General features: G+C 37.9%; 1 protein-coding gene across 1 annotated transcript in view; it reads left to right on the forward strand.

Annotated features, from left to right (window-relative positions):
• The window catches only part of LOC308417586 (solute carrier family 22 member 19-like), a gene marked incomplete at both ends in the record, with an annotated part of 85,537 nt that extends 80,866 nt beyond the window's left edge, over positions 1-4,671 (forward strand). The window contains 3 exons of the mRNA XM_080912952.1: positions 1,940-2,154; positions 3,348-3,456; positions 4,464-4,671. Of these exons, the coding sequence (XP_080769078.1) occupies positions 1,940-2,154; positions 3,348-3,456; positions 4,464-4,671 (532 nt within the window). The remainder of the gene's footprint in view (positions 1-1,939; positions 2,155-3,347; positions 3,457-4,463) is intronic.
• Between the last annotated feature and the right edge of the window lie 11,797 nt (positions 4,672-16,468).

Below are 16,468 nucleotides of genomic sequence, written 5' to 3' on the forward strand. Positions count from 1 at the left end.
ATGAGGTGCTGACAGTTGCAATTAGGAGTATTCACACAGTCTCCCCCCTTTTATTGGTTATTTTATTTATTTTCATTTCAAATGCTGTCCTCCTTCCTGGTTTCCCCTTCACAACCCCTCTATCCCACCTCTCCTTCCTCTGCTTCTATGAGGGTGCTATTCCATCTACCCACCCACTCCTCTCTCACTGCCCTAACATGCCCCCTAGACTGGGGCATTAAGCCTTCACAGGACCAAGGGCCTCCCTGTTGTTAAAAGATGATGTCCTTGGTTTCAGCACCAATGTTAGGAAAAGAATGAAGTGTGTGTGTGTGTGTGTGTGTGTGTGTGTGTGATATGACCCATAGGCTTGGGGGCAAGGAAGATGCCTCTGGGGGCCCTATGTTGGAAATCTCTTCCTCCTGAAGGACCAGCCACATGACAGTGTAGTACAGAATAGATTTTATTCAGGTCATGGGGGGAGTTAATAGGGTAGTAGAGGCAGAGAGAGAGAGAAGAGAGGAATAGAGAGGTAGAGAAGTAGAGGTCAGCCATGGGCACATAAAGGAAAAGGGGGAAAGGAAAGGAGAGAGGAGGGACAAGGGTGGGAGAGCAAGAGTACAAGAGATCAAGAGAGAAAGGAAGGGGTAAGCAGATCCTTTTATAGTGTCAGGTAGCTGGGGCAGAGCATACCTGGCTATTGCCAAGTAACTGAGGGATTGGTTATACCTGGATGTTGCCAGGTAACTGAGGGGTGAGGTTTACAGAATCCCAATACTCCCCTTCTCTTCTACATATGCAGCTGGAGTCATGGGTCCATCCATGTATACTCTGGAACAGCAGTTAGTGCTCTTAACTACTGATCCATCTTTCCAGACCCCTTAGACAGCCTTAAAAGACTTCTGAGAAATGCTTTAGGTTTCTATTTACTATAAAAACTCAGTTCAGGTGGAAGACAAGTCATTGCCATCAACAGTCCACTTTGGGGACCTAACAAATATATATATATATTATTTGTTATCCCCTACTCCCTGGGACCTCAAGTCTCTTGAGGATTAGACAGTCTTCTCTCACTGTGGCCAGACCAGGAAGCTGGTATATGCTTTCTGGTTGGTCGCTCAGTGTCTGAGAGATCTCAGAGGTCCAGTTGAGAATGCTGGTCTTCCTAGGGGGGCACCCTCTTCAGCTTCTTTCAGTCTTTTCCTAATTCAACAGTAAGTGTCCCAGCTTAAGTACAATGGCTGTAAATATCTGTCTCTGTCTCAGTCATCTGCTTGTTAGGCCTCTTGGAGGAGAGCCATGCTATTTTCCTTCTGTAAGCATATCATAGCATCAGTAATAGTGTCAGGCCTTGGAGCCTCCCCTTGAGATGGATCAAGTTGGGCCAGTCACTGGACCTCCTTCCTTCAGTCTCTTCTCCATTTTTATCCCTGCAGTTCTTTTAGACGGAAATAAATCTGGGTCAGAGTTTTTGACTGTGGGATGGTAATCCCATCCCTCCACTTAATGCTGTATTTCTACTAGATTTAGACTCTAAAAGTTTCTTCTCTTCACTGTTGGGCATTTCACCTAAGATTCCTCCATTTGAACCCTGAAAGTCTCTCACCTCCCAGGTCTCTGGTATATTCTAGAGATTTTCCTTACCTCCTACCTCCTGAGGTTTCATATTTTCATTCTTTCTGCTGGCCCTCAGTGTTTCTCTCCTGTACCTGCCCCCCAATACCTGACCATGTTTTCCTTTCTCCTCCCTCTCCTCTCATTCAGATCCCTCCTTCCCTCTGCCTCCCATGATTGCTTTCTTCTCCCTCCCAAGTGTGATTAAAGCATTCTCACTTAGGTCCTTTGGTTTGTTAACCTTCTTGAGTTCTGTGGATTGTATTTCTTGATATTTTAACAACTAAAACTGGCTACTTTGACATCAACTCTAGACTCATGATGTAATTTTCTTTGTATTTTACAGATTTGTAATATGGACATCTGTGGTTGGCTTGCTGATTAACATCCAGCACCTGAGGATTAATGCTTTCCTATTGCAGTGTCTTTTTGGTACAATCACCATTCCAGCCAATTTAGTTGGAATTTTTTTGGTGAATCACTTGGGCCGCAGAATAAGTCAACTATTTATCATATCCCTGCTTGGAATTTTCATTTTGGCCATTGTATTTGTGCCTCAAGGTGAGTGAGGAAAGGATACAGGGTGAGCAAAGAAATAATCTCCTTTTTTCTTGGGACTTTTAGGCTCACCTATAAAATCAGAACAAAGCACATTCTAAGAATTTTTTTGTGTGGCTAATCGGGTGTTTCAGCCACACCATTACATTAAGGTACCCAGAGTCAAATTCAGTCATAGTTGGTTATAGTAGATGAATGTTTATTGTTTTCAAGATGCACATGAAAATTGTTGCCAATTATTTCCAAGTTTTGTTATTCTGCATAAGACCTTATAATTTGACTGACCATATCCATCTCTATCTTATTACTTCATTTTTAGTAAAAATTATTTTCTGAGCTCTGTGTATCTACTTTATGAGCCTCATGATATAAGGACATAAATATAACCCTTATTTGGAAATCAAGAAAATGGGTATCACTTGTACTGAAGTACATAAAAGTATATATAAATAGATTAGGCATTAAGACTATAGAACCAACTACATTGAATTTAAATAGATGTAAGTTATAGACAGCAGTACATAGCTGGTCATAACTCTTGAATATCAGCAATGATGTAATTTTTTTGCCTCACATGATGGCTCAATGAAAAGTTTGGATCTTATACAACACCAAATTGTGTAGAGAATGGCTTTATGAAACATTCCTTCAATGGTTTTAAAGTTTTACATGCTTCCTAGCAGCAGTTCTTATTCCTGAGTCTTGAGACATTATTTCAAATCAAACCAATCTCCAGATTGCACACCATTGTTGGGATTCTATCTTTTCAGAGCATGATTCTGTAGCATTGCAAATCAATTGTCTTTGAGTATCTGAGTGAGTATATAGTCATTTTTCACTTCTCCACAGCATTCCTACATTCTCCAAGAGAAATGGCTGAGACACTGGATAAAAAATATGAAAGTGAGCTGCTTCTGAGCTCATCCAGTTTTCTACTTCTTAAGCAAATACTAAGAGATTTAAGGCATATAAATCCAGTTGTTTAGAAGCTTTGATTCCCCATAAACTAATATATGCAAATAGGTCACATTCTCCAATTTATTAGCCACTGAGGGAATTTTACCTTTGTTCACTTTCTCCATACTATATTTTACACTTTTATTCATTCCCAGTAATAATGGTTTCCATTTTGGATTTGGGAAGTACAAATTCCACAGCTCAGATTTCATGATTCTCCTTGGTCTTCCTCTCTCTAGAAATGCAGATCCTACGCTTGGTTTTGGCAACTTTGGGAGGAGCATTTTCTTTTGTCTCTGTCTGCAGTATTCTTGTGCATGCAAATGAGTTACTTCCCACTATAATCAGGTACAGCACTTAAGGTTCATTGTCAGGTTTAAAACAAACTTTTAAACTTATTAATTATTTAAAAGTTTTCTTTGTGTATGCGTGTGAATATATGATAGTCGTTATGCACATATGTGCCTATGGACATTAGAAGACAGCTTTCAGGAATTGATTCTCTTCTTCTGGTCTTAGAAATTGAAATCAAGTCATCAAGCTTGATGGCAAGCACTTTTACCTGCTGAATCATCTTGCCGGTTTCTTAGCTCATTTACACCACTGACTGGATAGTTATCTGAAACAATTGATTATGATAATACCTAAAGTTTCTTCAGCCACCTTTTGATCAGTTCCTGTTAAATGTTCATGTACTACTAATTCAATCTCATGTAATATTTGAAACTCAGAAAAGGCAGAAGTCATGAGAAATAATCTACTGTGTGTGGATTTCTTCTTTTTCTTTTTTACCTTTCAAAATCAATTCTAAAATGTTATCATAAAAATAATAGGTTTATTATACATTTTCATATCTACACTTTGTTCGCTCTGCTACTTTTTTGTCCCTCCTATTCCCTTCTGCTAATTTACCCCATTCCTCTAATTATCATCTTCTCCTTTGAAGTCACATGTGTGTGTGTGTGTGTATGTGTGCTATTAAGTTCTTTTTCACTTAAATTCTTTTCTTTTCCCCTCATTGTTTCTTTACTAGTTTCCAAGCTTCTATCAATAATCCCACTCCATGTACACATATACATAAAAGCTAAAAATCTAGAATCTTCTCAGTAGAGAAAGTGTGCAGTATTTCTTTTTCCCACATCTTGTTTTGTAAGTGATAAATGAGTGTTTTAATATGTGGTATTGAGAAAAGATACTATCAAATGAAATGGAAATAGGAAAAACAATAGTAAAAGTTACTAACATTCTCATACCTAAATATACTGCTTCTTTCCATAATCAATGCAAGGGCTAAGTCACAAATTCCAAATGTGCATCCTCATGTAGTTATTTCCACATTTTGTTTTGTGCTCTAGGGCAACTGCTTTAGGAGTCATTGGAATTGCTGGTAGTACTGGGGCAGCCCTGTCTCCTCTGTTTATGATCCTCAAAACATACTCTTCTTCTTTACCCTGGACCATCTATGGGGTTCTTCCCTTCCTTGGTGGCCTTGTTGTCCTTCTCCTCCCTGAGACCAAGAATCAGCCTCTGCCTGACTTCATACAAGATGTGGAAAATGAGTAAGTAGAATCCTACCCCTATTAGGACTTGTGTGCTAATGTTTTGTGATGAGAGCCTTATCTCCCAAACAGCTCTGTGTGAGGTAGACTGATAACTAGGGGGGTTTTGTTTGTTTGTTTACCCGTGGATGTTGTATTTGCACATTTTTTAATACAATGGTTTCAGATGTGCCTGGAAACTCTCTAAATAACAAAGATCAGCATAGGGAGATTTAGAGATAAATAGAACAAGATTATATATTGTTTGTCCTCTCTGACCTCATGTGAACCACATGCCCTTGATATTTCACAAGCATGCATAAACACAAATGTCATTTTATTCCACATACCTGGTAAATGCTAGTAAGCTGTCTGAAACTCACAGTACTTATATACTTGAGTGTATGATGGTCACTGAATAACTTAAAGAAAATTAAACATAGGTCCAAAGGACCTGCCACAAAGTGACACTGGAGTGAAGGAATCTTGGTTTGCTATGAAATTCAGATTATTTTTGTTACATTAGAAATGAAAGTGTTCATGATAGAGAAGAAGGGAATCATCAACAAAGGGGTCAGAGAATGGGAAATAATGGGAAGAATTTTAAAACTTTTGAGGCATTTCTATTGCCCCCCCCACTCAAACCTCCTTAGCGAATACCTTGATAGTCAAGGTAGAAAGTGCCCTAGTTTGCTTCTCTGTTTCTGTGATAAAACACTGAGCAATGAACAAATGAGTTTTAGTTTATAGGTTAGTCCATCACTGAGGGAAGCTCAGATAAAGAGTTTCAAGCAGAAAATGATTAATCAATGTTATTTACTAGTTTGCTTCCTCTGGCTTGTTCAGCTACCTTTTCCACACAGTTCAGGCTATCTGCTTAAGAATGGCACCATAGTGAATTGGGTCCTTTTATCTCAATTAGCAATCAAGAAAAGTCTTTAAAGACATGCGACAGACTAATCTGATGAATCAGTTCTTCAACATTCTCATTTCTCAAGTATGTCAAGTTAACAACTAAGATTAGCCATTGCGCAGAAGTCACCAGGAGATTGGCCTTTTACTTGACAAAATGTACTCAAATCATTTTTGGCAGACATAATGGATATTTTCAAAGTAGTTGGGTAAAAAAAGAGGAAGTAAGGGATGTCATTGTTTTCTATGTTCTCTTAGGTTTACAGTGTTTCTCATGTTTGTTGTATGTGTTACAGAGGCAGAGTCTTCAGACAAGCAAATCAGAAAGATACTTCCATCAAAGTGACACAATTTTAAGGAACTCCAAGAACTAAAATCTGATAAAGGAGCAAGATAAAAAAGTATCACTTAGATTTATGATGGTCCAGGTTCATTCTAGATATAGCAAATTTTTTTATCAAATAACAATATAGCAAAAGTTTTTATTAGATTTAAAATTTCCATACTCAACTGATATATAAAGTATCTTAATAACAAAATTAAAGAAAAACATAACACAGTAAAATAAATCTTCAGAGATATTTTATTGGATATTTTATGTATTTACATTTCAAATGTTATCCCTTAACCCCCTTCTCCTTCTCTTTCCTTACCCCCTGCTTCTGTATGATAATAGACACCTATGAAGTTTGCAGATAGAATGTGGATGAATTGTATTACCATGATTGTGACATAATAGTTGGGAAAATTGAAGATAGATAATTTATTGTGGAATTCTCATTAGTTTCATCCTATGGCTATTGGAATAATCTCTTGTGCACTGTGTAAAGACGATCTTTGTATTATTCAAATGCTGATTTCTGTACCAGCAGAGATCTGAGTGAAGCTGAACTTTGGTATTATTATTTTTATGAAGCATCATCTGTCTAAGTATTCTGTAAAGATCTTTTCTATCACCTTCTGATTGGTTTAATAAAGAGGTGAGTGGCCTATGCCAGGTCAGAAGAGAAAAGGTGAGATATTTCATTTGGTGAAAGATAGGAACTCTGGGAAAGAGTTGATGATGAAATTGATCAGCTATTAATATGAAATGTGCTAGAAGCCTCAGAATTTTGTAAGAAACACTATGTTAACAGCAAAGGTTCGAAGAAATATTTTCCTATCACTTGGCATCAAGACTAGAAAATGATAAGAAAATGTCCTACTTGTTCTTTGTATAGCCTCACCTCATTATCTGCAGTAAGTAATCCAAAAGTTCCTGAAGAAATAAAATTTTACAAATGGATGCGTTTTATTTTATGGAGTTTAGAAAAATTAAAGTATGAGCACCATTTCATAGATACACATTCTAGATTTAAATGGGCACCTGATTTTCTGAAAAGGTTGATTTTGTAGTTGCACATTTATTATAAATTATGGCTTTTATAGGGATACATTTACAAATCAAGACTGGAAATGTTCCAGACTATTTCTCTAGTAAAATGAAAGGTTTTTTGCATATTATAATATAAAGCTTATTACATGCACACCATATAATCCTGCAGGACAAGAAATTATAGAAAGATCAAATCACACTTTAAAAGAGATGCTTAATAAACAGAAAGGAGTAATAAAGACCTCCCAGTGAAAGATTGCATAGTACTTTATTACCTTTAAAAAATTTAAATCTTATGAACAGAAAACAACAGCTGCTTAGAGACATTAAGTTATGGAAAAAAAAACCTGACACATTAAACCTGCTTATGTTTTAAGGATGTGGTAACTTCCAAATGGAAGTCACGAAATGTATTTCATGGGGGGGAGGCTACATCTTTGTTTCAGCAGAAAACAACAAAACACTGTATATTCCTTCAATATTAATAAATATTATCTTTAACTGGCAGAGAGCTCCTGAAAATCTCGGCTTTGTACCCAAAGGAAGAAACCAAGAAGAACAACAGAATTGGTAACATGAATGTTGATCTTTTTTCATGGAAACAGCTCTAAGATTGACTGAGACATGTCACTATAGCCAATAAATACTGTGGCTAGAGACTTCTTATTGTTATATGCCAACCTTTCACATGACATGGATGGAGATTTATATTACAATTTGGCCATATAGTCCAAATGAACCTGTAAAATTTAATGCCTTTTCTGATGAAACAAAGAACAGAGAATAATATTTAGTTGATTTGTGCACACTGTACATTCCATAGATATATTAGTGCAGAAATGTCCATTACCTTTGAAAGCTTATGTGTTTTTAGAACAAAAGGATTGGACACCAATGATGACAAGACAAGTAGCCCAGGTGATCCATCCTCACAGACTGTCTCAAAAGCTGTTTTCTCAAAAACCTGTAACCAGAATGACTTCAAAGTGCTAGCTCAATTGTTCCATCCCCAAAACTTCCAGTCACATCTTCAATTAAACCCTCCACTTTCTCATCAGACAGAGATTGGAGAGCAAATGATAAAACTGGCTTTCCCACCACTCGATCAATTTTCCAATTTTCTTAAGGTCCCTAAAAAATGCTGTTGCTCCCACCCTGTCCAGACAGTAGGAAGCAATTCTAAAAGAAATATAATCCATTTGTGAGAGGTGGTGTGGGTAGTTGTTGGTCATTAGTGGGCGATAGATGTTTGTCTTCATTTAAGGGGGCTTAGCCACAAGTTGTTAATGGTCTTTATCAGGGAAGAAACAAAGTAAAGGAGGCTAGATACAGGAATATATTTCTTTCTTTTTGTTTAATCTTTCCTTATTTATCACATATCTAGTGTTAAGGAGAACATGATGGAGTTGGTATAAAAAGAGAAAGGGGAAATATAGAAATGAATAGATGAAAGGATAAATTATTGAATTTGCTTTAGACTAGAAAACAACAAGCCAAATGTTTTACATTGGTATAGATTTTTGTATATTGATAGAAAATTAAGGTTATTCTTATTATAACTGTATCTATCTATCTTTCTATCTATCTATCTATCTATCTATCAGTCTGTCTGTCTGTCTGTCTGTCTACACACACACACACACACACACACACACACACACACACACACAAATCAACTCTTGTTTAAGGCATTGAACATATACAAGTCACTTTAAAATATAAGGTAAAGTTCTAGTCTTCTGAAGAGCGGAGATCCAGGGATGTAGGCCTGGTGAGACTGTGCTGTGAGTAGCCGGGGCACAAAGAGGTCTGGGCTGAGCTCCTGGAAAGCAAGCCCCTCAAATTGGTTCAGGGGAGCAGGAACTCTGCCGTAGGGACTCGGTTTTCAACCGGAGGGCCCATGCATGCAGAACAGGTGCTCAGGCAATCTGCCACCAGGAACAGCGGAGATCCAGGGATTCAGGCCTAGTGAGAGTGCACTGAGAGGTCTGGGCCGAGTGCCCAGAAAGCGCTACCTGGTTCAGGGGAGCAGGAACTCTGCCATAGGAATGCAGATTGCACCCAGTGGGCCTGTGAGTGCAGAACAGGCCCTAAGGCCATTTGACACTAGGAACAGTTGAGATCTAGGAATGCAGGCCTGGTGAGACTGTGCTGCAAGTAGCCAGGGAACAGAGAGGTCTGGGCTGATTGCCAGGAAAGTGTGACCACCGATTGGTTCAGGAGAGCAGAAACTCTGACATAGGGACTCGGGTTTCCACCCCGAGGGCCCTTGCATGCAGAAAAAACACCCAGGCCATCTGACACCAGGAACAGCTGAGATACAGGGAAACAGGGCAGGTACACAGGAGAGATGGGAACCAATCATTGATAACAAGATCACATATAATCACAGACAACAAGATGGCAAGAAGAAAGTGAAAGAAATTACCTAAGAAAACAAAGACAACCTGGCAACACCAGAACCCAGCTCTCTCATCACAGCAAACAGCAGAATGCCAAACACTCCAGAAAAAGCAGAGTCAGACCCAAAATCATGCCTCAAGATGATGATAGAGATCCTTAAACAAGAACAGGAGGAAAAGCATAAAGAAATAGAAGCTTTAAAAGAGAAAACAAGAAAAACACTAAAAAAAAATTTAAAGAACTAGAGGAAAAAAGAAACAAAGAGATGAAGGAATTGAAGAAGGAATTTAAAATGGAAGTGGAACCAATAAAGAAAAGACTAAAAGAAACAACCCTGGAGAAACAAAACCTAAAAAAGAAATCAGGAGTCACAGATGCAAGCATCTCCAAGAGACTACAAGAGATAAAAGAGAGAATCTCAGGGGCTGAAGACAACATGGAAAACATAGACAAAACAGTCAGAGAAGATGCAAAAGCCAAAAACTCCTAACCCAAAATGTCCAGGAGACCCAGGACACAATGAGAAGACCAAACGTAAAGATAATAGAAATAGAAGAGGGAAAAGACTATCAACTAAGAGGCACAGTAAATATTGTCAACAAAGTTGTAGAAGAAAACTTCCCTACCCTTAAGAATGAGATGACCATGAGCATAAAAGAAGCCTACAGAACTCCAAATAGAGTAGACCAGAAAAGAAATTCCTCCCGATACATAATAGTCAAAACACCAAGTGCCCAAAGCAAAGAAAGAATACTAAAAGCAGTTAGGGAAAAAGGTCATGTAACATATAAAGGCAGAACAATCAGGATCACACCCGATTTCTCAACAGAGAATATGAAAACTAGAAGATCCTAGACAGACATCCTGAAGACCCTAAGAGAACACAAGTGTCAGCCCAAGCTGCTATACCCAGCAAAACTCTCAATCACCATAGATGGAGAGACCAAGATATTCCAAGACAAAACTAAATTCACACAATACCTGACCACAAACACAGCACTACAATGAATTATAGGTGGAAAACCCAATACAAGGAGGGAAACTATATCCTAGTAAAAACAAGAAAATACCAAAGCAAGAAAACCAAAAGAAGAATGGCACACAGGCAAAATTCTACCTCAAAAAGCAAAAATAGCAGGAAACAGAAACCACTATTCCTTAATATCTGTTAACATAAATGGACTCAACTCCCCAATAAAAATATATAGGCTATCAGACTGGATAAATACAGGAAACCCAGCATTTTTCTGCATACAGGAAACATCTCAGAGAAAAAGAGAGACACTATCTCGGAGTAAAAGGTTGGGAAAAAAACCTTCCAAGCAAATGGCCCCAAGAAGGAAGCTGGAGTGGACATTCTAATATGGAATAGAGTAGATTTTCAATAAAAAGTTATCAAAAAACACGAGAAAGGACACTTTTTACTCATTACAGGGAAAATTTGTCAGGAGGAACTCTCAATCCTTAACATATATGCTCCAAATACAGGAGCACCCATACTCATAAAAGAAACCCTATAAAGTTCAAAAAATACATTTCACCTCACACAATAATAGTGGGAGACTTCAATACCCCACTCTCACCAATGGACAGATCATGGAAACAGAAACTGAACATGGACACAGTGAAACTAGCAGAGGTTATGAACCAAGTGGAAATAATATACATCTACAGAACATATCATCATAAAACAAAAGAATACACATTTTTTCTCAGCACTTCACAGAACCGTCTGAAAAAGTGACCATATAATCGGTCACAAAACAAGCCTCAATAGCTATAAGAAGATTGAAATACTCCCATGCATCCTTTCAGATCACCATGGTCTAAAGCTGGTCTTTAATAACAACAAAGGCAACAAAAAGCTCATATACACATGGAAACTAAACAATGCTCTATTAAATGATAGCATGGTCAAAGAAGAAATAAAGAAAGAAATTAAGGATTTTGTAGAATTTAATGAAAATGAAAACACAGCATACCCAAACATATGCGATGTAATGAAAGCAGTACTGAGAGGAAAACTCATAGTTTTGAGTGCTTCCAAAAACAAACTAGAGAGAGCATACACTAGCAAATTAACAGCACAGTTGAAAGCTCTAGAACAAAGGGAAGCAGACACACCCAAGAGGAGTAGAAGGCAAGAAATAATCAAACTCAGAGCAGAAAAAGACCAAATAGAAACAAAATAACCATTCAAAATATCAACTAAACCAAGAGCTGGTTCTATGAGAAAAATAATAGGATTGACAAACCATTAGCCAAACTAACTAGAGGCCAAAGATAGAGTATCCAAATTAACAAAATCAGATATGAAAGTGGAGACATAATAACTGAAACTGAGGAAATTCAAGAAATCATCAGATCCTACTACAAAAGCCTATACTCAACAGAACTGAAAAATCTGAAGGAAATGTCTGTATTCCTAGACAGATACCAGATACTAAATTTAAACCAGGACCAGGACAACCATCTAAATAATCCCATAACACCTAAAGAAATAGAAGCAGTCATCAATAGTCTCCCAACCAAAAAAAGCCCAGGTCCAGACGGGTTCAGTGCAGAATTTTATCAGACATTTATTGACAACCTAATACCAATACTCTCCAAACTCTTCCACAAAATAGAATCTGATGGAACACCACCTAACTCCCTTTTTGAGGCAAAAATAACTCTCATTCCTAAACCACACAAAGACCCTACAAGGAAATAGAACTTCAGACCAATCTCACTTAAGAACATTGAATCAAAAATCCTCAACAAAATTCTTGCAAACCGAATCCAAGAACACATCAAAACAATTATTCACCATGATCAAGTAGGCTTCATCCCTGGTGCAGGGATGGTTTAATATAAGGAAATCCCACAACGTAATCCACCATATAAACAAACCCAAAGAAAAAAACCATATGGTCATCTCACTAGATGCTGAGAAAGGATTTGACAAAATTCAACACACCTTCATTTTAAAAGTCTTGGAAGGAACAGGAATCCAAGGTCCATACCTAAACATAATAAAAGAATATACAGCAAACCAATGGCCAATATCAAACTTAACAGTGGGAAACTAGAAGCCATCCCACTCTTCCACTACCTTTTCAACATAGTAATGGGTGTCCTGACCAGAGCAATTAGACAGTAAAAGGAAATCAAATGGATACAAACTGGAAAGGAAGAAGTAAAAACATTACTGTTTGCAGATGACATGATAGTGTACTTAAGTGACCCCAAAAAATGCAACCAGAGAACTTCTACAGCTAATAAACAAGTTCAGCAAAGTGGCTGGATATAAAATTAACTCAAATCTGTAACCTTCCTCTACTCAAAGGACAAACATACAGAGAAAGAAATTGGGGAAAAGATACACTTCACAATAGTCACAAACAATATGAAATACATTAGTGTGACTCTAACTAAGCAAGTGAAGGATTTGTATGACAAGAACTTCAAACCTCTAAAGAAGAAAATTGAAGAAGATCTCAGAAAATGGAAAGATTTCCCATGCTCATGGATTGGAAGGGTCAACATTGTAAAAATTGCCATCTTACCAAAAGCAATCTACAGATCCAATGCAATCCCCATCAAAATTCCAACCCAGTTCTTCAGTTAGTTGGAAAGAGCCATGTGCAATTTCATCTGGAATAACAAAAGACCTAGAATAGCAAAATCCTTCCTCAACAACAAGAAAACATCTGCAGGAATTACTATCCCTGACCTCAAGCTATATTACAAGGCAATTGTGCTGAAAATTGCATGGTACTGCTACAAAAATAGGCATGTGGATCAATGGAATAGAATAGAAGATCCAGAAATGAGCCCTCACATATATGGTCACCTGATTTTTGACAAAGGAGCTGTAAACATTTAATGGAAAAAGGACAGCCTCTTCAACAAATGGTGTTGGTCCAACTGGCATTCAGCATGCAGAAGAATGAAAATTGACCCTTTCTTATCGCCTTATACAAAGCTCAAGTATAAGTGGATCAAAGATCTCCACATTAAACCAGGTACACTGAAACTATTAGATGAGAATTAGGGAAAATCTTAGAACACATAGGCACATTAGTAAAGTTACTGAGGAGAACACCAATATCTCAAGCTCTTAGGTCAAAGATTGACAAATGGAACTTAATGAGATTGCAAAGTTTCTATAAGGCTAAAGACACTGTCAAGAAAACAGAATGGCAGCCAACAGAGTGGGAAAAGATCTTTACCAACACCACATCATATAGTCTTAATATCCAAGGTATACAAAGAAATCAAAAAGCTAGACACCAGAGAATCAAACAACCCTATTAAAAATGGGGTACAGAGTTAAACAAAAAGTTCTCAATGGAGGAATATGGAATGGTTAAAAAACATTTAAGGAAGTGCTCAACATTCTTAGCCATCAGCGAAATGCAAATCCAAACAATCCTGAGATTCCACCTCACACCAGTCAGATTGGCCAAGATCCAAAACTCAGATGACAGCAGATGCTGGTGAGGATGTGAAGAAAGAGGAACATTTCTCCACTCTTGGTGGGGTTGTAAACTTATACGAACACTCTGGAAATCAGTCTGGCGATTCCTCAGAAAAATGGACATAGTACTACTTGAAGACCCAGCTATTCCACTTCTGTGCATATACCCCAGAGACACTCTAATATACATCAAAGATGCATGCACCACAATGTTCATAGCAGCTCTATTTATTATAGCCAGAAGCTGGAAAGAACCCAGATGTCCTTCAGTAGACGAATGGATACAAAAATTGTGGTACATTTACACAATGGAGAAGTTCATTTCAGATGGCATGAAATTTTACACCTCTGTTAGCTCACTAGAAGGTAATTGTTCTTTGAAAGCAATGCAGAGGTGACAAGAGATACATTAAGGACAGGTCAGGATCTAATTAACATGTCTTTGTGAAATTTAAATTTTAATGTTTTGTACTAATAATTTTTTACAGTAAAGTATTATTTGTCTCATTTTGGAAATAGTTGTTCCGCCTCAATGGTCTTTCAGGAACTCCTAAATCAAGTTGGAAGCTTAGAGAGATTCCAAATCTTTCAGATAGATTTATTTTTCATCCTCAATTGTCTTGTGATCTCTAATATTGTCTTGGAGAACTTTACTGCAGCTGTTCCTAGTCATTACTGCTGGGTCCCCATCCTTGACAATGACACTGTTCTAAACAATGACAATGAGATCCTGATCCATGATGACATCCTGAGGATCTCCATCCCCTTAGACTCTAACGTCAGACCAGAGAAGTGTCATCTTTTTACCCAACCACAGTGGCATCTTCTTCATTTGAATGGTACTTTCTCCAGTGTGACAGAAGCAGACACAGAGCCCTGTATGGATGGCTGGGTGTATGACAGGAGCCACTTCCTTTCCACCATTGTGACTGAGGTGTGTTATCCCCCAGAAGGAATTCATGATGTGGCTTTACCAATGGCACAAATAGTGGATATTCATTTATCTCAGTCTTCATCTTTTAGCCAACATCAATTACTGACATATTAAATGTGAAACATTTCTCATGCTTCTAGTATTTTATTCTAAGGATGACCACCATTTATGAATTAATTTTTTATCAATGTTTTCTAAAATATGTGTGTGTGTGCCACATGTGTGCCACTGTGTGCATGCTATATAATGAAGTAATAAGAGGGTGCTGTATCCCAAGAATGTGAAATCACAGATGTTTGTGAGACACTATGTATATGCTAAGAACTGAACTCAGGTCCTTACAGCAACAGTAAGTGCTTTTTATTGCTTAGGTATCTTTTCAACACCATGTACTAATTCATTTGAAGCTAACAATTATGTGTCCTCTTAGATATGATAAAATCAACAATGTTCTTCAGTCTTGATTTAAAATTTAAAAAGAATTGGATGATGAAATAAAATCACAAGGCCATCTCAGGCTATTGCTGAAAAGAAAAGAGATGTCTCATGTGTGATCAAGTATTGTATCTCAGTCTGTCTAAAATAAGACATGATATTTTCCTCTATAATAGGCTAGACCTTTTTTTCTTTGTTAGAACACTGTCTCCCTTGTTTAAAAGCTCACTTTACCAAAAATATAAAAGAAAGTAGGAAAGAATTAAGGGAGAGAGGGGGGAGGTATGCAGTCATTTCTAGGCTCTATCTATGCCTCGTAGAATATTATCACTTTACATACACACACACACACACACACACACACACACACACACACACACTCCAGAAAATTATTTACTATCTCAAATAATTGCACTTTATAGCGTTTTTGAAAGAATTTTTAAAAATGTTTCTTTATTGCATATTTTATTTATTTACATTTCAACTGTTATTCCATTTTTTGGTTTCCCTTCTGCAAAACACCTATCTCATTTTCCTTGCCTGTGTTTCAATTAGGATGCTCCTCCATGTACCTACGCACTCCCAATTTCCACCCTAGTATTCACCTACATTGGGACATAGAGCCTTCAAAGGAGCAAGGGTCTCCTCTACCACTGATGCCAGATAAGGCCATCCTCTGCTACATTTGCTGCAGCCATAAGTCTTTTTGTACAGGTGGTTTAGTCCCTGGGATCTTCGGTGTGGGAGGTTGGTTGGTTGATATTGCTGTTCTTCCTATGGAGTTGCAAACCACTTCAACTCCTCCAGTCCTTGCCCTAAGTCTTCCACTGGGCTCCACATGCTCAGTATGATGGTTGACTGCAAGCATCTATCTCTGTACTGGCCAGGTTATGGCAAAACCTTTAAGAAGACAGCTATATCAAGCTCCTGTCACTTCTTGGCACCAGCAGTAGTGTCTGGGTATGATGTCCCCAAATGGGATAAATCTCCAGGTAGGGAAGTCTCTGTATGGCTTTTACTTCAGTCTATACTCTACTCTTTGTTCTCCTATTTCTTTAGACAGAAGCAATTCTGGGTTAAAATTTTTGAGTGAGTGGGTGGCCCCACCCCTTAACTGGAAGGTCATGCCCAATCTGTGAATATGGTCTCTACAGGTTCTCTCTTCCCTTTGGGGGTGTTTCAACTAATGTCATCCCCATTAGGCCCTAGGATTCTTTTGTTTCCTGGTATCTGGAACATTCTGGTGGCTAGCCCCAGTCCCTCATACCCCATTGCTACCCATCTCTGTTCAATTTTTTGAC

The sequence above is a fragment of the Micromys minutus genome (genome assembly GCF_963924665.1).
Source record: "Micromys minutus genome assembly, chromosome: 2".
NCBI classification, from domain to species: Eukaryota; Metazoa; Chordata; class Mammalia; order Rodentia; family Muridae; genus Micromys; species Micromys minutus.